This window comes from Lynx rufus, unplaced genomic scaffold, assembly GCF_022079265.1.
Source record: "Lynx rufus isolate CCGP_SWC_20201006 ecotype Redwood Valley unplaced genomic scaffold, mLynRuf1.p SCAF_25, whole genome shotgun sequence".
Lineage (NCBI taxonomy): Eukaryota > Metazoa > Chordata > Mammalia > Carnivora > Felidae > Lynx > Lynx rufus.
In genome coordinates this window covers 3504176-3527609 of record NW_025814840.1, presented here as the reverse complement: position 1 = coordinate 3527609, position 23434 = coordinate 3504176, and the positions used below count along the sequence as shown (strand labels likewise).

The 23434-nt window shown below is 40.4% G+C and overlaps 1 protein-coding gene across 17 annotated transcripts in view; it reads right to left on the bottom strand.

The window, feature by feature from the left end:
• Positions 1 to 23434, bottom strand: part of PCDH15 (protocadherin related 15) — a 789181-nt gene that overhangs the window by 233893 nt on the left and 531854 nt on the right. For all 17 annotated transcript variants that reach the window (XM_047088664.1, XM_047088665.1, XM_047088662.1 and 14 more), the window contains one exon: positions 14611 to 14739. In XM_047088664.1, coding sequence (XP_046944620.1) covers positions 14611 to 14739 — 129 coding nt within the window. The remainder of the gene's footprint in view (positions 1 to 14610; positions 14740 to 23434) is intronic.

Below are 23434 nucleotides of genomic sequence, written 5' to 3'. Positions count from 1 at the left end.
AAGTGACCCTAGAAAGCAGATACTCAATATGAGATTTTGACATGTACTCTTTTCCTACTGCATGGAAGTTGAGGGTGATTTATGGTTCATGTATGACCCTCCCCTGAATGGTCTATAGGGAAAGGTGAGGCGCTGGCTAATGCAGTTTGAGGTTTATCAGTCTCTAGGTATTTATAAGAATTGTTGAGTTGATTGGTTTTTAAGTGGAACAGAAATCTTTAGAAAAAGAAAATGAAACTCAGAACCATCCAAATCAACTCAGAGCATGAGGTAAAAGCTGACGACCTCTGTTGGAGCGTTAACAGAAGCCTCGGACCTGTGGCCAAGGATGGCCTGTACTCACAATAGCGCTCAAGACCTAATTACAAAGAAAGATGCATTCACAGCCCTGACACATCTAATGTCAACTCAAAGTATTGATAGGGAAAGAGAGCTGAGCTGAGCATGTGTGGCTGGAAGCACTTCAAAACCTTGAACATCTTAATCCTCTGGGCATTCTGAAAGAGACATTCACCATCTCTTTATTGCCAGAGGACAGAAGTGTCACCTCATCAGGAGATTATAAAATGATCCCACATAAAGCAGACATCTCACAAGATAATGTCCACCCTCCTCGAGATCTATAACTATCTACTTTCATTGCTTCTGCATCAATAACTAAGGTTGAGTTGGAGCATGGCTAATTGTCCCTGCTATGGGAAGCAAAAGATAATCCACCAAAAAGAACATCAGGATATGGTTAACAACTACTGGCAGGATCCAGGGGACTAGACCTGAGAATGAATCCTTCTTGTGCTTGTTGGGGTGAAGGGAGCAAATTACAGGTCTGAATAACAAGAGAGTTCACTGCTATCTGAGGTACTTAAGACTGCGGCAGGGGAATCTGTAGCTGATCCTAATTCACTCCTGGTTACTCCCTGAACCTCCAGAAAAAACGATGGCTTATAATCACCAAGGTATAAATTCTAGAACCGCCTTAGAGATTTGAGGAAGGGGTCAGAGACCCAAAGCTAAGGGCATTTTAATATGGATTTATTGTGTGAGATCTGAGAAGTCACTGGCTAACTTTGTTCTCCAGAAAGGCCTCAATAACATCTCTTCTTTGAAACAATACAGAATGGTGCAACATGGGGTGCATTGGCATTATCAGGATACTCAGGGGTTGGTTCTCCTCTCTGGGCCACAGAGAGGTACCTCCCCTGACACTGTGGAACTGTGTTCCTTAGTGTCAATGTGAATGGCAGAGTTCTGGATTCTGGGTTCTGAATCCAGGTGACAATACTCAAACATCAAAGGCAGATGAATGAAATGTTTCCTAGGATTTTGCAAGGATGGAATGGCAAGTAAATGGCTGCGAAGGGCAGGAATCTGTGGGGCTGGCCAACCTATCATGGCGCTCCTAAAGGTAGGATAGTAGGGCAGCCAACAAGGGTAATTCTTGATATATATAATCAGAAACCACCCAAAGTAGATGACCTAAAGACTCATATTTACTATGATCTTTATTGTGGTTAATGCATAGTCTAGGGTGGAGCAGGGATTTAACCAATATTCATTCATAAGAGCATTAAATACCTCATTTATTGTCCATGAGATTACACACAACATCATTTCAGGCTAAGGGGCTTGTTTTATGGCAAAGGAGGTACAATTATGTGCACGGAACTACAGGATCTGTTGGCCCTAACATACTGTACCATCCACCCATGCTGGCCTGGTAGGATATTGGAATGGCTTCGTAAAGAAACAGCTAAGGGCAACTTTGGGGATGACCTTTTAAAGGGCTAAGAAAGCCATGGCCATTGTATGGTACTTTTCTTGAGAGGGAAAATAGGTGAGAGTGAGAATCAGGGTTTGAGGTATGAGTGGCCTCTATCACCATCATCCTGAATGACCTACCTAGGGTATATATGATTCCTGCCCTTGCAAATTGAGGCTTCGTGGCACTAGAACTTGTTGCACTACCACTTCTGGCTAGAACTTCCAGTACGAAGTTGAATAGAAGTGGTGAGAGGGGGCCTCCCTGCCTTGTTCCTGATCTCGGAGCAGAGCTTTCTGCTTTTTACTGTTGAGGACAATATTAGCAGTGAGCTTTTCATTGATGGCCTTAATTAAATTGAGGTACATTCCTTCTGAACCTGGTTTTTTGAGAGTTTTTATCATAAGAAGGTGTTGAATTTTATCAAATGCTTTTTCTGCATGTATTGAGATGATTATGTAACTTTAATCCTTCATCTGTTTGTATCATGTATCACATTAGTTGATGTGTCTGTTGAGCCATCCGTTATACCTCAGGGACTTGATCATGGTATCATGGTTTATGACCCTTTTAATGTGGTAATGAATTCAGTGTGATGATGTGTTGTCGAGGATTTTTGCATCTATGTTCATTACAGATATTGGCCTATAGTTTTCTTTCTTGTAATGTCTTTAACAGGCTTTGGTATAAGGACAATGCTGGCCTCATAAAATGAGCTTCTCGAAACTTCTGGGAACAGTTTAAGAAGGAATGGTGTTACTACTTCCTTAAATGTTTGGCAGAATTTGCCAGTGAAGCCACCTGATTTTGGGCTTTTATTTGACAGGAGATTTCTGATCGCTGATTACTCTTTCTTCATTATTAGACTTTTCAGGTTTTCGTTTTCTTCATGATCTAGTCTGGGTAGGTATGGTTCTAGGAGTTTATCCATTTCTTCAAATCCAATTTGTTGGATTATAATTTTTCATAGTAGTCTCATGACCTATTATATTTTTGTGGCATCAGCTGTCATATTTCTTCATTTCTGACCTTGAGTTTTCTTCTTTTCTTAATTTAGATAAAGGTTTGTCAATATTTATCTTTCAAATAAATCCACTCCTAGTTGTATTGATTTTTTCCCTACAGTTATTCTATTCTGTTTGATTTATTTCTAATCTTTATTATTTCTTTCCTTCTACTTAATTGGGGCTTAGTTTGTATTTCCTTTTCTAATTCCTTTAAGGTGTAGAGTTATGTTGTCTATTTGAGATCTTTCTTCTTTTTTAATGTAGACATTTATGGCTATAAACTTACCTCTTGGTACTGCTTTTGATACACTCATTAAGTTTGGATATGTTGTGCTTTTGTTTTCATTTGTCTTGAGCTATTTTCTACATTCCTGTTTGCTTTCTTCTTTGACCCATTGACTCTTCAAAAATTACTGTTTGATTTCCAGGTATGTGTGAATTTTCCAGTTTTTTTTTTTCTGTTTTTGATTACTAGTTTTATTCTACCATTGTTGAAAAAAGTACTTGGTATAATTTCAATATTCTTAAATTTGTTAAGACTTGTTTTGTATCCTCACATGTGATCTACCCTGGAGAATTTGCTATGGATCATTCAAAAAGTAGGTATATTATGTTCTTCTTGGGTGGAATATTCTGTCTATATCTGTTAGGGCCAGTTGGTTTACAATGTTGCTCAAGTATGCTATTTGCTTATTGATTTTCTGTCTATATGTTCTATCTATAATTTAATTTTTTTTAATGTTTATTTATTTTTGAGAGAGACAGAGACAGAATGCAAGTGGGTTAGGGGCAGAGAGAGAGGGAAATACAGAATCTGAAGCAGGCTCCAGGCTCCGAGTTGTCAGCACAGAGCCCAATGTGGGGCTCGAACTCATGGGCTGTGAGATCATGACCTGAGCCGAAGTCGGATGCTCAACTGACTGAGCCACCCAGGTGCCCCAATGTTCTATCTATAATTAAAAGTAGACACTGAAGTCTCCTACTATTATAGTAATTTTCACTTTGGATCTGTCAGTGTTTGCTTATATATTTAGATGCTCTGATCTTCATATATATATAATCATAACTAGTATTATCTTTCTAATGAATTGAACCTTTTATCATTCTATCCTGACAATTTTTGTCTCTCATGGTAGATGAAATGATGAAAAAGACAAACATTGATGAAACAGATGAACATTGATGACAAAGAAAATAAAGAAGACATAAATAAATGGAAAGCCATCCCATGTTCATGAATTGGAAGATTTAATATTGTTAAAATGTCCATATTGCCCAAAGCAATTACAGATTCTATGAAATCTCTACCAACATCCCCCTGGCATTTTTTTACAGAAGGTGAAAAACAGTCTTAAAATTTATATGGAACCATAAAGACAGAGAATAGCCAAAGAAATCTTGAGAAAAAAAGAACCAAAATGGAGGTATCACAGTTCCTGATTTCAAAATATATTGTAAAGCTACAAAAACAGGTAAATAGATCAATGTTACAGAATAGAGAGCCCATAAATAAATCCATGCCTATACAGTTACTTGATCTTCTACAAAAGAACCAAGAATATTCAAGGGATAAAAGGGAGTGTCTTCCACAAATGGTGTTGGGAAAACTGGATATCCACATGCAAAAGAAAGAAATTGAACACTTATATTACACCATACACAAAGATCACCTCAAAATGTATTAAAGACTTAGAAGACCTGAAACTGTTAATACTTCTAGAAGAAAACAGAGGGAAAAGACTTGCCTACTAAATAAATGGGTATTTATATAAAAGAAAATGAAAGTAGGTATGTATGTCACATCATACACAAAGATCAACTTCAGATGATAGACCTATCACAAACAACAAAACAAACTTTTTGTAATATAGAAAAATATCTTAATGACCCAAGGATAGCAAAAAAAAAAAATAACAATAAAAATGATGGATAAAGTTGGGAGTTTTAAAATTAAAAACTCTATGTATCAAAAGACACTTTTAAGAAAGTGAAATACATGGGGTGCATGGATGGCTCAGTCGGCTAAGCAATAGACTCTTGATTCAAGCTCAGGTCATGATCTCATGATTCATGAGATCGAGCCCACATTGGGCTATGCGATGACAGTGCAGAGCCTGCTTGGGATTCATTCATTCATTCATTCATTCATTCTCTCTCTCTCCCAAAACAAATAAACATTAAAAAAAAAAAAGAAAGTGTAATACAAGATCTAGAGTTTTAGATGTTTGAAATATATGGAATAAACAGTAAGTCATGAACATATAAAGAATCCTCACAGATGAAAAGGACACTCAAGAAGAAAATCAATGGCAATCCAATATATTCATGGATACCAGATTTAAAAAGTACTTTGGGGAAAAAATTCAAAATAGCAAGTAAATATTTTTGAAAACATATTCAATCTCTTCAGGAAAATGCTTATAAAGATTCCAGTGTGAGACCACCAAAATCACACCAAATTGGCTCAGATCAGAAAGACTGACACACCAAAAATGTAGACGGGGACAATCACTAACTCGGAGAACAGTCAGAGTCAGTATGGAAAACAATTTGGGATTTTCAATAAAGTTAAATATACTCATATTCATAATAGAAATTCAGGCACATGTGCACAGGAAACATTATATGAAAGTATTCACAACAGCATTGGTTATAATAGCCTCAAACTGGAAACCACTCCAGCACTTGCCGATAGTAAGAGCGTGAATACGAACTGTGGTATAACCGCAAATTGGAAATAAAATACATGACTCAATGGGAAGAAAGTTGACTCTTAAAAAGATAAGGTGAATAAAAGAAGGCAGTTACTAAAGCACACATACTCTACAATTCTATTTGTAGACAATTTAAAAAAGATGTAACTAGACTATCTTGTTTATGGGAGCTTAGTGAGTTGGTCAGTCTACAATAGAAATCAAGAAACTAATCACAGGGGTTAATGGAAGGTGGGGGAAAGTGGGAAGAAGCAGGCAGGGGGCTCTCCTAGTGAGGATTACGTGCCTGGGCTTACTTGCACGCATGTGTACCTTATAATAAATTGTGCGTGTATCTTTCAATCCCTTTCTATATATTACACATCTTTCTTAAAGTTTAAAGGATGAGATTTGGTCTTAATGAAAAGCTTCAGAAACAGTAGGGATCCCTCCTGTAAAACCAGAAGTTGATTGGCAAGCGTCCTCCTCAGGCAGTAAAGTCGGTGTAAGCAATTGAAGTGGGCTGTAACATTTGCACGAAAGGATAACCGAACCCAACCAAAGTGAACAGGCCATGAATTTTCATCAGTCTATAAAACAGAAGTGCAATTTGTATAAAGTTGGATCTCATAAATAAGTAATGTGGCATTAAAAGGCACAGCGAGATGAATGGAGCAAGGGTTTGTGAGGCAAAAATAGTATTTCTTCTTAGACAAATATTAAATAATTTAAATAGAGTATATATGGTAAACGGGTGAGTAGAAAATACAACTCCAAACACATGACCAAACAGGCTGGGAGCGTATCTCTTACATTGTTCCTCTAAGTAATCTTCTTAAACCTATTGTTTCCCTGTCTCCTGGTGGTAAAGATTTTGCTCTAGGCTGATTAGAAATTTCAGGTGTTCTTGGCATTAACATTGCCTTTTAAATTAACCCCCCCTATGTTCTATACTACATGAACTGTGTTTAAAAAAATTCTAAAAGTTGGGGATCCTGGGTGGCTCAGTCAGTTGGGCGTCCGACTTTGGCTCAGGTCATGATCTCACGGTTCGTGGGTTCAAGCCCCATGTCGGGCTCTGTGCTGACAGCTCAGAGCCTGGAGCCTGCTTCAGATCCTGTGTCCCTCTCTCCCTCTGCCCCTACCCTGCTCACGCTCTGTCTCTGTCTCTCTCAAGAATAAAAAAATTCTAAAAGTAGATAGATACCCAATATCAAAACATTGTCTTTGTTTATTTATGCATATGTGTGTGTGGTAAGCCAAATATGTACTTGCAGATGTTGACATATATCATACCTCTTGTCTTTCTACAACATATCTCAATCTTCATCGAAAAAAATGTAGTTTTAGATCATTTTAATCCATTAGGTCTAGTTTAATTCAGCATCTTCTAAGAACCAAATATTGGGCTGAGTATCAGTTCTCTCAGATCAATATGACACAGTCTGTGCTTCCAAGAAATTGGGATAAATAGATCAGTTCCATATACTTTGGTAAGCACCATCAAAACGTTGTGCGTAGTATAAATGGGGCCATGAGGACAGATCATTTAGGACATGGAAAAGTTTAGGTAAGTTTTTCTGGAAGAGACTACATTTGACCAGATTTTCAAAGATGAGTTCTCTAAATAAAGAATGGAGAAGGAAGAAATCAAGGTGGGTGCATGAGCAGAGGCAGAGACCTGGGGGAGTTACTGAGAATAATGATTAGTAACTGCAAGCAGGTGAGCATTGATGCAGGGAAAGCTGGAGAAGTAGCAGTGGGAGGTACACCTTGTTTTCTGCATTGAGAGGTGCTTCCTGTGGCTGAACTGGTGGTTAGAGACAGCGGTCCAGCAGGTGCACTAAGGATAACTAGGAGGTATCAAAGACTACCGTCAGGATAATCAATTAAGTGAAAAAAACAGCAATAAAGTCAAGAAACTATAAAGATATTTTTTTTTAAATTTTTTTTTTTAATTTTTTTTCAACGTTTTTTACTTATTTTTGGAACAGAGAGAGACAGAGCATGAACGGGGGAGGGGCAGAGAGAGAGGGAGACACAGAATCGGAAACAGGCTCCAGGCTCCGAGCCATCAGCCCAGAGCCTGACGCGGGGCTCGAACTCACGGACCGCAAGATCGTGACCTGGCTGAAGTCGGACGCTTAACCGACTGCGCCACCCAGGCGCCCCTAAAGATATTTTTTAAATGTAGTGTGGCCTTTAAGGATAGAAAAATAAACTAAATTCTGTGTTTTTAAAAAGAAAGAGGTTGTGATATTAGTTCAGGTGAGAAACAGAGAATTATCGGGACTGGCGAGGGACCAGATGTGCACAGTGAGGAAGAAAGAGGAGACACACAGGTTGAGATGGAGAATTCCAGAGAGGAAGCCCTGTCTGGGGAACATGAAGACAAGGGTTTGGTGTTAGTCATGTTGGATACGAGGCATCTCTAAGACGCTCAGGTGGGTTAGTTTTACAGATATAGGTTTATTTGAAGCCGTAGCTTAAAGGAGCAGAAACGCTAAGGGGTAGAGCTGTGGAAGACATGAGCATCTAAACGTTCTAGAAGCTGTGGGGTACAAGGTGCAGGGAATGTCCCAGAATGAACGTGTAGAAGTGGAAAGCCAACTGAGAAGACACGCACAAGAGCCAAAGTTAGTTTTGGAGGTGACGGGCATGTCCGTTGCCTCAATTGTGGCCATGGTAACCAGAATGCATCCATATATCCAAACTCAAACACATAAAATTCTATACATGAGTCATGTGCTGCGTTTTGAATACCAATTATATCTCAATGAAGCTAGAAAAAAGGGACTTATACATATTAAAATAAAAGGTTTAGGAAGCAAATGAAGCCAGGGAAAGGCAGGAGGAATCAGGTGTGCTTCAACATGGAAACCGAGAGCAGATAGTTAGTAGGGTCTGAAAAAGGGAAGAGAGATTGGCTTCAAATGTACCAGTGAAGTTATCCAGATAAAGATGACATTTGGCAATATGGAGGTGCCCATCAGGTTGGGGGTGGATATTATTCATCGTACTTCTGGGGCTATACACACCTATGAATGTTTACACACACACACGCAGGCACACGCACACGTATTTATTGTAACAGCTGATAGAAAGACTAAAAGCTGATCCAAGGACAGGTCTTAAGTAAACAGTGCAAAAATATAAGCACAAAATTTTCTAATTCATTTATGAATTGCTAATTGAATCTGAAAGATGGAGTTTCAAAAATATTTAGGGGCATCTGGGTGGCTCAGTCGGTTGAGCGTCCAGCTCAGGTCATGATCTCATGGTTCCTGGGATTGAACCTCGTGTCAGACTCTGTGCTGACAGAGCGGAGCCTGCTTGGGATTCTCTCTCTCCCTCTCTCTGTGCCCATCCCCCGCCCCTGCTCAAGTTCCCTCTCTCTCTGCCCCTCCCCTGCTCATCTTCTCTCTCTCTCAAAATAAATAAGTAAACTTAAAAAAAAATTTAAAAAAATATTCACAAGCAACAGATAAATCTCCATTATAAATATTTTTAGGTAACAGCCTTAAAATACAGGTCACCAATTTTTCAAATTGTGCAGGCTTCTTTCTTTAGTTGAGTGAGTATAGTATTTGCCTTATATAGTTTGACTTGACAAGAGAACCCATAAAATCCCCCACTTGTGGCCCACTTAAAAAAGAAGTATTATAGTTTTAGGCACTGTTGAATGTCAGAGTGAGCTACAAAAAATAAATAAAACACCATAAAGCTCCCCACCTTCATTTCATTTTTAGAGCCCCACACAGAGAGACAACAAGGACATTCATCGGAGACACAGCAGTGAGGTTCAGATTTACTTTGCTTCATATTAAATTGTGTATTTGGAAGAAACACCAATTTGTTTTTTTTTTTTTTTTAATTTTTAATGTTTATTTATTCTTGAGAGAGAGAGAGAGAGAGAGCACGAGCAGCAGAGGGGCAGAGAGAGAGGGAGATGCAGAATCTGAAACAGGCTCCAGGCCCGGGGCTGTCAGCACAGAGCCCAACACGGGGCTTGAACTGGTGAACCGTGAGATCATGACCCGAGCTGAAGTAGGACGCTCAACCGACTGAGCCACCCAGACACCCCACCAATTTCTTTTTAAAGCGAACACCCGCCCTCCCCTTCTAAACACTGACGTGCACTAATGACTTTAAAATTGCTTTCAGGGTTGAGACTGAACTGCTAGCACTTTCCCGTAGCTGGGACTTAGCATGCAGACCTCACACTGGGACTGCATTTATGTTTCAGGTTAAACAAATACAGCCACTTTTGTTTTAGAACTGGAAGAACATTCTGTTGACTCAGGGCCTCTATTGTTGTCACTTAGAGCTAAAGAAGTCCATGCAGCGTAAGAATTTCTGCAAGGCACCGATTAGAGGTTTGCCAGGAAGTGGCTCACTCTGTATCATCTACACTGCTAAGAACCTGCTTTAAACGTAACAGACAGTGTGGTTTCCAAGTGTGCCTTCACTGCCGCTGTGTGGGCTTTCATGCCCAAGGCTATTCTGAGAAACAGGACAAGTTTCAGCAGAACTGTGGCCCCTGAGGAACCTCTCCACGAGCTGCTGTCCGAGGGCAGGCAGCTGGACGAGCCTCCAAGGCCTCCCGGGCCTCACCTCCCACTCACCCCAAATCTCCACAAAGTGCCTCCTGGGCACGTGTCCCAAAGTGAAAACAGCTTCTCCTCCCTCAGGCTAAACTCTGTCAGACAAGTACAAAGAAGTCCTTTTGGTGACCCAGCAGTGAAGACCATGTTTACTGAAACAGGTCTCCCCTTTATCTCCTCTGCACTCCTCACCCAGACTCGGGGGTCCATCTGTCAGACCTTCTTTGAGCAGATCAATGAAAATGGCATCCATGGCATTGAGGGCCCACGTCTGTAGACCCAGGGTGTGTGGTGGGACCAAACTTGGCCGCCTGACTCTCACACATCAGGGTGAACCTTTCCTGGGGGTCCTTCTGATTTAGCGATAAATAGGGTCTGGGAAACACATCTAAGCAGTTTACTGAACTTAAAAAAAAAAAAAAAGAAATGACATAATCTCAACAGTAGACCCAGCCTCTTTACCCTCAACTACTGACCTTATTTAACAATAATACCTACATACCTAAGTATTTCTATATACACATATTGTGTATACATATCTTCTCTAATATATATATATATATATATATATATATGTTTGTTTTTTTTTTTTTATTAGATCCTCTCTAATATACAATCTCTCTCTGTGTCTCTCTCACACACAAGCACGTGTCTTCTGCTGCTTCTCTGCATACCCCGGGATCTGGAATGGGCAGGGATTCTGTCCGTGGCTGGTGTGAGGCCTCTTACACCCAACACCTCACCTGGGATGCCCTGTTGGCACGCTTGTGGTCCACCATCAGAATATGCACGCAGATCCCCCTACATGCTCCCCCCGTGACATGCTGTGCAGGGCACTAAACACTAAACAAGACTTTACGCCGACACACTGAGTCTCTCTAGCAGCCCCCCTGGTCTTCCCCATCAGAACTCAACGTGTTCCTAATCACTTTTCCAGAACTCCTCTCAACAAATCTTCCGTTATTGTCAGACTGTTGACTTGTTCTCAAATTGCCTCTTCAGCCCAGCTCTGTCCTGGGTCATCTCCACCTGGTATCTTTCTTTGCCTTGTTTGTTCCAACCTAGAATCTCACTAATTTGTCCAGATACTGCAGATGAATACATTTTCCCATGAACACTGACACAGCTACTTATTCCTTTGTGGCGTTCCTCGTCCTTCAGTAAATCACCAGGATGACACTTTGACACTTGACATCGACACAGAGTGTGTTCTCACTGTGTTTGCTAGGTTTCACTCTGCACACATTCTCTTCTCCCCAACAATGCCACTGCTACAAGTGCCCTGGGAATATGGAAATAGTTTTCAAAGTTAAGTACGGTATATGGTACTGGCGTATAGTGAGCTCTCCGTTAAAACGTTGCAAGTTGGGAGTTTATTTTTTAACGTGCTGATGAAACTTTGCGTTGCACAATCCAAAAATATTGCTTCAGAAGTATTCCCTATTTAATAAAGTTTAGTTACTACGACACTGCCTTAGTACCTTAAAAAGTAAATAAAAAGTGCCTTTAGCGCTGGAATGCCAACAGTGGATTAACACACCACCACATCATTAGAACAAAAACTCTGGAGTCGGTAACTCAAATTCAGTACAATAAATAACCATATGTATTTTGGTTTTAAGTGTGTCTTCATAGAGTTCTGGTGACAACTAGAATTAAATTCTATAAGCAGGGCAGGAGTCATTTAGTGAAATTAATGTATCATAAAATTCTCATTAGGTAGCAACAGGAGACTGTTAGGATGCAGGAAAATCCCATCCTACGGACGTTACAACTTCCGTGGGACTGGGCGGAATCAGTGGTATGCACCTGCTTTGCACGTTTTCCTGTTCCTTTTTAGTTTCAGTCATTTTAGGTTTTTGTGAAAAGATGTTATTGCCTAAAGTCCATGACAATTACTGCTTTATCAAATTATGAGTGCCAGGGTTTGTACTTCAATTTTTAATGCCAAAATACATTACAAAGACCATTCCTTGTTGAATTTTAGAAGTAGGAGACAAGAAACAAACTTAATGCTATAATTCCTTCAAAGATGAAGAATCACTAGGGAAAGTGATGAAAATAAAGAGAAAGGAAAAATAAAAATAATGAAAAATTAATCATTATATTAATGCCTACTTATGATTACTTATATATTCCATATGGCCTTTACTCTCCAATGTCAGGTAAAGTATGAGAAATGGAAAAGATAATTTTCCTAAGTGATTTCAGTACCTGTTTATTCTTTCTGAATAATTGGTAGATGTGACTAAATACAGCTTTCTGAATTTAGAATCTCCCATTACAATCTACCCAGGAGTAAGCTTTATAAAAATCTAGTGACGCCATCTGTCACGCCCTGCAGGGGTCCCCCCACCACCGTCTCCAACACGCACAGAGAAATCTTTACGATGTGGCACATCTAATTTCCTGTAATGTGACATGTCAGTGCTCTGTGTCTGTGCTTTTATTCATGCAATTACCTGCCAGACAGCTTCCAACCCCTCCCAATTTTCTTCTCGTCAATACTCATCCTTCATGAGTAAATGCCAGCACTGCCTCCTTTTCTGTGTTTTCTGCACATGCCGCTCAGATTTTATCATCTTGTCTGCTTGGTGTTATAGAAACTGCTAGTGCCCCACCCGTGGCCCTCAGAGCAGGTATACTCTTTGGCCAACTTCTACCTGCTGGTGTGTGCAGTCTGACTGAATACTCCTGTATCTGAGCTGCAGAGAGACCTGGCCGCTTGTTTGTACTGGAGGCAAGAAGTACTGAAAATGCCCTCCAAAGCATCAGTGACCGAGAACTGTCAGGATTTCGTGCATGAATTTGCCAGTTCCCTCGCTTCTCAGGATTGATAACTCCGGGCCATATGATTTCCTAGATTTGTTGTTGGGATTGAGCTCCAGTTTTCCTCACGAGGACTTGTGCAGTAGCCAGCCCTGCACTGGTACCTGTCTTTTCCCTGCATCACTTCCTCACTTTCCTGGTAGTGTCACTTGAACTCCTCAATCTTTTGTCTACAGGTCTTTTCTGGCCGAGTTCACGGTGAGAGTTTTGACGCCAGAGGTATTATTATACAGGGTTCTGGAGTTGAAGGCTTGCTGGCTACATGACATCAAGACTCCCCGGCGCACTGTTGCGGCACAATTACAAACCTCTCCCCTGCGGCGAGGGTGGGGTGGGGTGGCATAAAAGCACAAGGGAACGTATGCCTTATGTGACCTCCGCAGGATTTGACAGAGTCTGACAATGATGACGATAATGGCTGTGAAGTTGTTGTAAGTTATCATCAAAGCTCTAAGGGAAAACACTGATGAGCTCCAACTGTTTAGCGAAACCCCCAGGGCTTGGTGTGGAAGGCAGAGGGTCTTTGTGACATTGTTTAAAGAAGCCCTCCTCTTCTGCAGCCAGAGAGGAAACTGGACGGAATGCCAGACCCTATGTCTGACTGGAAGTGCAGCTGCCTGGTAGAGAAGAGAAGGCTTGCTTCAAAGCACCAGAAAACCTCCTGTTCACGGCTCGCGGCATTAACGGGGAAAGGGTACGATCCCAAAGTCTGGACTCGTACACTGGGGTTCCCCCACTCCCTTGCCTGTGGCCCACACAGATGCCTCATCTCAGGTAGATGCTTCACAATAGGGGTGTCATCCTCAAAATGTGCCCTCAGCCTATGGCTTCTAGACCCTTTACCAAGTTCAAGACCAAGTATGGCCCAGCTGAAGAAATATTACCCTTGCTATAAGAAAAATGGGATTATGCATCAAAGGAACTACAGAAACTGGCTAATAAAAACTGGCTAATAAATAAGTCAAGAAGGAGAACACGTTGGACAAAAGTTGTGTGTGAAATACAGGTACCCAGAGAATGCTGAAGGCATGTTTACACAACCAGATGAATTTACCTCCAAACATCTGTATTTTGAGGGATGCACCTACAAATTCATAGTTAATGGTAGAGCTATCACATATTTCTCTACAAATATCTTAGTATAATTCCAGAAAATAAAAATATATATTAAGTAAGAAAATACTTTAAATCAATCAACATTTAAAACACCTGATGGTCGGGGCGCCTGGGTGGCTCAGTCAGTTAAGCGGCTGACTTCGGCTCAGGTCATGATCTCACAGTCAGTGAGTTCGAGCCCCGCATCGGGCTCTGTGCTGACAGCTCAAAGCCTGGAGCCTGTTTCAGATTCTGTGCCTCCTTCTCTCTCTGACCCTCCCCTGTTCATGCTCTGCCTGTCTCTGTCTCAAAAATAAATAAACATTAAAAAAAAAACAAAACACCTGATGGTCCTAAAATGTAAATCAACAAACTTAACGAGGTAAAGCCAAATGGACACAATGTGATTTATGGGGAAAAAAATCTGGAAGATTATCCGGCACTGTGATTGAGAATGAAGGCACTTTACTGGTGTTTCGCCTCATACCCAAGTGATCTCATTGATTGCTTTCAACACTTCTAATGGTCCAATGTACCCTGCATTAGCTGAATGTCTTTTTGAAATTAAAATATATGAAACGTATTCACTTAAAAAATGCACTTGATATATACGCGCCACTTACCCTTACTTGACCCACAAACGCATTGGCTTCTTCTTCGACCACGGACAGATTTCGAGGCAGATAGGGATCGAACACTGGGGCGTTGTCATTGACATCTGTCACTAACACATTTACCGTGGCAGTTGAGGTCTTAAAAGAAACAACAAAAAAGATTCCATGTGAAAAGAGTTATTTTTGTTTTGATGTCAGCTAATTGGCCATCTTGGCATTTGTCTAGCTGAAGAGCATCTCATTACTATTCCTACTCCCTAGCTTTCCAAAAAAGGAAAAAGAAGAAAAAAAAGGAGGAAGCTTGCGATTTTCAAGCACCTCAAAAACCCACATGGAAAAAGCAAATGATGACATTAAAGGGCAAACATCTTCTGGAAAATGTCAAGTATTTCCTGGAGGCTTACTTTTGGGAAGTGATTTTGCCTTTATCTTGTTCACATTTTACGGGTGGCAAGCTTTTGTTTATACACACGTGTACTTCCTTTTCTCTGAAATGTAGCACTTCCGTAGCCTTGATCACTTACATTTTTCACTATTTAGAAAATAAAACTTGTACATTATAAAAGAGCACAGTGCATCAAGTGGGTATTTTCAGGTAAGTAAGTGCTATCAGAAAATACTATAGTCATCATTTTCGGGGTTCACATATAAACCAGGAGTCTGAGCATCATATACCATGAGTGAAGTGATTACCTTGGGATCATACAGCCCAAGAAAAAGGTAAGCAGGCACATCTACCAGTAGTATGTGCTACCTGGTGAAAAGGTACGTCCTTGGCCTGTTGCAACCAGAGTCTATTATGTAGGTCAAAGACTTTTGCACAATCAAGGAACATCAGACGTGAGCCAAGCAGGAAATGGTTCTCTCTAATCAAAGCCTGAGAACAAATGCCCTGCCCCCAGCTCTGTCACAGTGTGGGGTAGATCACAGAAGCCTGGGGCCAGAATCAGAGAAAGAAAGAGTTCTCAGCTGGAACTTGAAAAATCTGTTATGCTACGACACGATGTGACAAGATGTAAATAAAAAGTAGTAGAAAAAAAGCAGGAGAAAATAATTACCCAAATTTTGTTTTGAAAGATACCAACACAGTTTGTCCTACTTGCAAATGATGTGCGGTGAAAGGCTGACATGCTGAGCAGAAATACGAGGTTCAGAGGGAGTGACTGAGGAGACAGCCATCAGGGACCAAGGGGTCAAACACTGCACTCCTCAGCCACCAAGGAGGCAAGGACCTGGGAAATGTCCCCTCCTTCCCGTTGGGATCACTGAAGTTCTACACTCTCTTAATAATTCTTCATGGGGTCTAGACCATGCCTCACTGTGACTAAAACCCAACTTTCAAACTCTGATTGAATTAGGGTGGTTTTCTCCTATTTTAACAGAGGCAAAAGTATATCCTCTTTTGAGCAATATGACTTTACCCCAAGATTTATTATTTTTTCACATGCAATATCTAGGAGTCATTAAATTTACCATGCATAGCAGGGAATTCTTGGGTATCCATAATGGGTTCTTTCTCTATTTGTGTGCTGGCTACGTTGGTGGGTTTATTCTGTGAAAATTCATACAACCATTCAGTATGATTTGTACATGTTTTTATATGTAAAAGTCCAGTAAAATTTTTATTTAAAGGCATGCCAAGGATGACCAGAAGAGTGTTGTCTAGTCAAAATGAGGAAACAATCTAAATGCCCACCCATAAAGATGCTTATATAGATTGCTTTCTGTGTACAGTAGAAGTACTGTAGAATGTTAGTACAATGTAGAATGTTAGTACGGAGAATGAACAAATCACTGTAACAAGTAACCACATGGATGATCTTCATGAACATAAGGCAAAGTGTAAGAAACCAGACACAAAGCACCACACACCATATGACTCCCAGGGTATACATTTCAAAGATTGGCAAATGTCTCCACTGTGAGAGAAGTCAGAATAGGGTCACGTCTGTGAAGAAGGTGGGCTGGGAATGCCACAGCCATAAGGCTGGGCTTTTGGGGGCCAATTAATTTCTGTTTCTTGCTCTAAGTGTTGATTACATAAATGTGTTCACTATGTGAAAATTCGTTAAGCTGCACAAGTGAGGTTTGGGCATTCTTCTGTGTGCGTATCTCCGTGAAACGACTTAATTTAAAAGATGCACAAGTGCAAGCTCACACTTGTATGTAGATATATGTGGGGCTCTATAAAGCCAAATAGGATCTGATTCAATGACATACAGAAAATTTAATTTGCTTCTGTTAATTTTTATATATTTTCCAAATTTTCTCCAACAAGGCTACCTTCCTTTGTAACAAAAAACAGCCTAACAAATGTTATTTCTCTCAAAGTTGTGTAAGAGATAAAACCAGTAAAAGGATGTTTTTATGGTAGTAGTAGTTCCCAATTTGCCTGAGGGTGAACAGGACATTAAAAGTGACAGCATGGAGGGGCGCCTGGGTGGTGCAGTCGGTTAAGCGTCCGACTTCAGCCAGGTCACGGTCTCGCGGTCCGTGAGTTCGAGCCCCGCGTCGGGCTCTGGGCTGACGGCTCAGAGCCTGGAGCCTGCTTCCGATTCTGTGTCTCCCTCTCTCTCTGCCCCTCCCCCGTTCATGCTCCGTCTCTCTCTGTCCCAAAAATAAATAAACGTTGAAAAAAAAAATTTAAAAAAAAAAAAAAAAGAAAGAACCCCATGGGGCGCCTGGGTGGCACAGTCGGTTAAGCGTCCGACTTCAGCCAGGTCACGATCTCGCGGTCCGCGAGTTCGAGCCCCGCGTCGGGCTCTGGGCTGATGGCTCGGAGCCTGGAGCCTGTTTCCGATGCTGTGTCTCCCTCTCTCTCTGCCCCTCCCCCGTTCATGCTCTGTCTCTCTCTGTCCCAAAAATAAAAATAAACGTTGAAAAAAAAATTAAAAAAAAAAATCAATTGATTTTATTAAAAAAGAGAATAGAGGGGCGCCTGGGTGGCACAGTCGGTTAGGCGTCCGACTTCAGCCAGGTCATGATCTCGCGGTCCGGGAGTTCGAGCCCCGCGTCGGGCTCTGGGCTGATGGCTCGGAGCCTGGAGCCTGTTTCCGATGCTGTGTCTCCCTCTCTCTCTGCCCCTCCCCCGTTCACGCTCTGTCTCTCTCTGTCCCAAAAATAAATAAACGTTGAAAAAAAAAATTTAAAAAAAAAAAAAAAGAAAGAACCCCATGGGGCGCCTGGGTGGCGCAGTCGGTTAAGCGTCCGACTTCAGCCAGGTCACGATCTCGCGCTCCGTGAGTTCGAGCCCCGCGTCAGGCTCTGGGCTGATGGCTCAGAGCCTGGAGCCTGTTTCCGATTCTGTGTCTCCCTCTCTCTCTGCCCCTCCCCCGTTCATGCTCTGTCTCTCTCTGTCCCGAAAATAAATAAACGTTGAAAAAAAAAAAAAAATTAAAAAAAAAAAAAAAGTGACAGCATGGAGTCAAAACCTAAGAGCAGCCACACTAGAGTCTGCTGACTTTCCTTCAAATTGTCTGACCCTCTTTATACCAGCGTATCTGTATTTCTTTGTCGATCTTCTAAATGGATTTCCATCCTATTCTTTCAAATCCCCATTCTTGGCACTGTGGTATATGATGTTTGCAGACTGTTTTGGTGCCCAAAGACTACGGATTGTAGTTGAGTGATGCAGAAGACAGCTGGATCACCAAGTAATCTGGAAAGTTAGACAAGTCCGCCATTTTGTGCTAACAGGGACTGAAATTTATGGACCGTGTAGATGTATTTCTCCATATCTTAGTAACTGTGTATGACATGAGGAGAATCCATGTCTCTCTTTACAGAATTATTAAGTAAAAATGCACATAGAATAATTTCTAGCTTATGTATTTCTTGAAGTGTAGTCTGAAAACCTTTTACATCAGAATCACTTGGTTAATTATTAAAAATGCCCGGGTGACACCTTAGACCTACTGATTCTATTCATTTAAATCTACTGAAAGAGTAGATTAGTCAGTTGTAAAGCACAATCATGTACATTTTTTCGTTGGTTCAGGAAGATGGCAATCATACTTCAACATGGTTCTGTGCCCTACAGGGTGTTTATGTATCTTACCAAGCACAGATTTTCAGTTGGTTAAGATGAAATACTTAGGAAATCAGCTCAGGTCATTTTAGGTAAAGTAGATAAAAAGAACACTATGTTAGCTAACACATGTTCCCAATTAATCTGAAAATCAATTTATATTATTCCAATTAAATAAAAAAGATCAGATACCAAACTAACAAGCTTGATCAGTGCAAAGCTACCTGATTTGCATTAAGGAGATCTGTCTTACTGCCTATTTTCTCAAAAGTTGTACCGACTTCTAATTTCACTACACCAGCTGGAAATAGTTGCAGTTAAATACTATATTCCACCAATGATCACTTTTGGGGTCATTACTTATTTTAATTATAATGTGTCACAGATTTTTATTTAGTTTTACATCATGGATAAATCCTTACAGCACATATTAAATTCTCAACAATGCAAGCAGGTTGTTGTAAGAGACAATGTGGATACACATTTATTTTCAGAAACTGTATGGCCCTGAAATAAAGACACTGATGTGGTATATTTAGTTTGGAATAGTATAAAACACGTGAGATGTAAAGTCAAAGTCAAAAACAAACAAAAAATACAAACATATGTACATCTACACAAACCATTTTTTATTATTCATGAGAACTTTTTTTAAAAAATATTTTGTAATCTTCCTCGATTTTATATTATGGACTTTATTGAATCTATCAAGCTAATTTCTTAAATTATTGAAAACTTGGTTTAACTAGAAGATATTTAGGGTGTTCAAAATATATTCATTCTCCAGTTACTGAAGATATAATTATGATGATTTCTACTGACATGGGCCTAAATGAAACTATATACTCATAAACTGACAGAAGAATGTGCATTATATACTATATAACTGAGAAATAGAAAATGGAATGATGTAGCTGCCTTTTTCTTTTTGTCAATGTAGAAATGTATCCATAGACACACAGACACACACACACACCCTTTACAAGTTTCTATGGACATGCATGTTCAAAATAACTTTTATTAGTACATTTGATTCCTTTCAATAAAAATGGAAATAATGAGGATGTGTCTAGGATCTGACCATTTTTATTTTCGCTCAATAGGACAAGGAGAAGGTATATACTCTGCATTGAGCATTCTTTTTAGGCAGTATTAATCCAAAACATTTTTATTCATAGCTACAAATCATCCTGTGGCTACAACATCAAGAGGCAAGCCTGGCTGACCCAGATTATAGAGTTTCTCCGATGACCGAGGGCGACCTTCCTAGCAGTGAGGCTGACGTGGGAGGCTTTTTCCCCTTCTGAGAAGGAAAGAGTATAAATGTCTCCCAGAAAAGCAGGAAAAGGGGGTGCCTTCCTATCTGGATTATGGGAGCAGAAGGGGAGACACAGAGAGGACAAGGAGATCGGATGCAAAGGTCCTCCTCTCCACGCCTTGTCCTCCACCACCCTGGGCCACGTCTACATCCACGAGGCACTGGAACAGCACTTAGGGAATGTGGTGATAGGTGCTGAGAAAGTAAGAGAACTTGGGGAGAAACAGTGGCTGACTCGCGTGGAATATGGAAGCCTCCAGAGAATGTGCACGGCAGTCGCATCTAATCGCGCCTCGTGGTGAGTATGAAGCAGTGGCGAGGACAGGTGGCTAGAGAGAGAATCGGGGTGTCTTCGTGTGCTCAGGAATCGCAGATGCTGAGAGATCACTACCTGAGCAAGGCCTCGGGTGAGGGCGGAGGACCTCGGAGGTCATGTCGACTCATGTCAATTCATGTCAGCTCTACGTGGCAATGGATGCACCAGACCCCCAAAGGGTCATTAGGGAACGGGATCAAATTAAAAAGCCCGCGGGTGAGAGGCCGAAACAGACACACACGCACCATATAAACAGACTCCAGCATAGATGGAGGCATTCAAGCTGGGTGCCCCCCTCCCCACACCAAGAACTAGTGATCACACCTGCCCCTGTACAATTTTAGGGTGAGGGCCGGGAAGAGAGGAGGAGACAATCAGCAGCTGCATTGGTGAGTGTTCACCTAGAAGAGTATTTAAAACCTAAGACGCTGGGATGTTGTTTTAAGCAGGCGGGACCTGACCCAGCCCAGATACACATTACAATCTAGGTAGCAGAGTGGGCTCATGAAGATTGGATTAGGTGTAAAAAATACAGGAGCTTTTGGGGCGCCTGGGTGGCGCAGTCGGTTAAGCGTCCGACTTCAGCCAGGTCATGATCTCGCGGTCCGTGAGTTCGAGCCCCGCGTTGGGCTCTGGGCTGATGGCTCAGAGCCTGGAGCCTGTTTCCGATTCTGTGTCTCCCTCTCTCCGCCCCTCCCCCGTTCATGCTCTGTCTCTCTCTGTCCCAGGAAAAACAAATAAACGTTGAAAAAAAAAATTAATTAAAAAAATACAGGAGCTTTTAACTCTGTGCACATCTGAGCACTGCATGAGGAGAGTACATACTTTATAGTATATGTAACATATTGTAAAAATACATGTTAATATATCACATATAATATAAACTAGAAGAATATCATAGATTATCTCACAATGAAAAAATATCAAATTTCTGGAATATTTCCTTCAGAAAACACTAAAATATCAGTATTTTGTTCCCCCAAACCAAGAAATACGAATCTACGCTTTTCAAAGAGAATGAACAAGTAGCTCATTCTCTTTTAAAATTACATGGTCACATCTCTTTACAAAATTAGACACCCAAATAAACCCACTGCGGTTTTGTTTTCTCAAATAACACCAGGATATATCAGGATATATATTTATTCTAGACACACATATACATAGGCAGAATTATTTCATTCTACAATTTTATTAAACTATATTAAAATTCAGTTATTTGAATTTCCCACACAAGTCTTCTTGCATATGTATTTTTCCTTTCTTTTTTCCCCCATAGTTTGATTAAACAGTTAATTGTTCACCTTCTAGATTCTAATTGCTAATTTATATCGTCATGTTTAAGAGACATTCAGGGAATAATACTAGTTCAAGGCCCAAGCATAGATGCTAAGCCTATTGCCAATCTGAAATTGTAAAACATCACTGACATTCACTGTAAAAGCCATAACTGAGTAAGTCAAGCTAGGCATTCTAGAACATTCTACAGATATAGCAAACAAGATTGCTGAACTCATGGGATCTGGTCAGAAATATCCACACCCACAGAACAACTTTGGGTTTTGAATAAGAATCAGCCTATTGGAAATGGACAACTGATACATTTGTTTTAAAGAAACAACAACAAAAGAGGAAATCCTGCCCACAATTTCCATGTTTACATCTTTCACTGTGATTTACATATGTATGTATTTTGCTGTGTTTTTGGTTTACGGACATCTGTAATCCACAAGCCCTACTCCCTAGCTAGCTGTCTTGCAGCCCAGTATGGATAATAAGATAAGAAGCAGTATGCTAGGTGTGGTCCCTGGAAAAGCTCCAGCTCCATGAGAAAAGAGGGCATCTTTACCCTCTGCTCCTTGCAATGGAGAGTAGGTGCCTGGAGTTGCATCAGCCACCACAAGACCATTAGGTACCAGGAATGAAGATGCAAGCAAGCACTATTAAGTGCAGAGCAGAAATGAGGCAGAGGGCACCCTGATGCCACTGTGGAGCCCCCGCGCCAACCATTTCCTGCCCACCTCAACGCTTCTTTATATTTGAGACAAACCCTGATTTGTTTAAGCCCCTGCTGTTTGGGCTTCCCCGTACTTACAAGCCTATTCCTACAGGCTATTGCTGCCACTGACTGTTGAAGGAGTTCAGAGGACATCACCCCAAAATATGCCACTCCGGTGTATTGACTTTTGAGATAAAGGTACTTGAAGAACAACAAATACAGGAAAAACGCTCAGTCCTTCTTTCTTTTTCTTAAAAGCAGGATATTAAATTGCTATGTGAAAGATGTATTCCCTGTTTGAGAAGGAAGGTAACATTTTTATGCCCAACAAGAGCAAGAAATTGAGATGGAGAGAATTCTATGTAGGCTGACCTTGTTAAAATAATTCATAGCTCCCTTCAGCCTCTCCGCGTAGTTTAGTTGCTTTTCTGCACCTGCCTCTGATCCTTTAACCCACTATTATAGCAAGTAGATTTCACTAATTCTTTGGGTCTTCGTTTCCTTATGGGGGTTGTCATGTCATGTAAAACTTAAATGCGCTTTTTCCTGTTAGTCTGACTTTGTCAGTTTAATTTTCAGACCCAGCCAGGGACCATAAAAGACTCGAGGAAAAATTCTCCCTCTCTGTTGATCAAATTGTATCCATAAGCATAATAAAGTTTGCCCACATTTTCCAATAAAATTTTCCCAAAAAATGTATTTTTAGCTCAGATCGTTTGGATTTAGTTTATAAGTAAAATAAATGTGAAATAAATAAATGTGAAATGTGAAATGTGAAATTTAGTTTATAAGTAAAATAAATGTGAAATAAATAAATAAATGTGAAAAAGAAGCTTCTGAAAAGAAATTGAGTGTATATTCCTTCCAAAAAATGCATTTGGGAGCTAGTCTATATGTTATTATTATAAATTAGGTAAAACACAACTGCTTAAAAATGTGTACGATATATAAAATTTTCAAAGTCTATTTCACCTAAAATGTGAAAATATTGGAATAAAATATGGTAGAAGCTTTATTAAGGAATTTTCAACTTCACAGATTTGTAAGTAATTCCAAGTAACTGTAGATAACTACTAAAATCCAGAAAGTATGAGCTTATCTGTAGTCATATAGCTTAAGAAGTCCATTTATAATAATGAGATATGTAACTTACATGTATAGATTTTTTTTAAA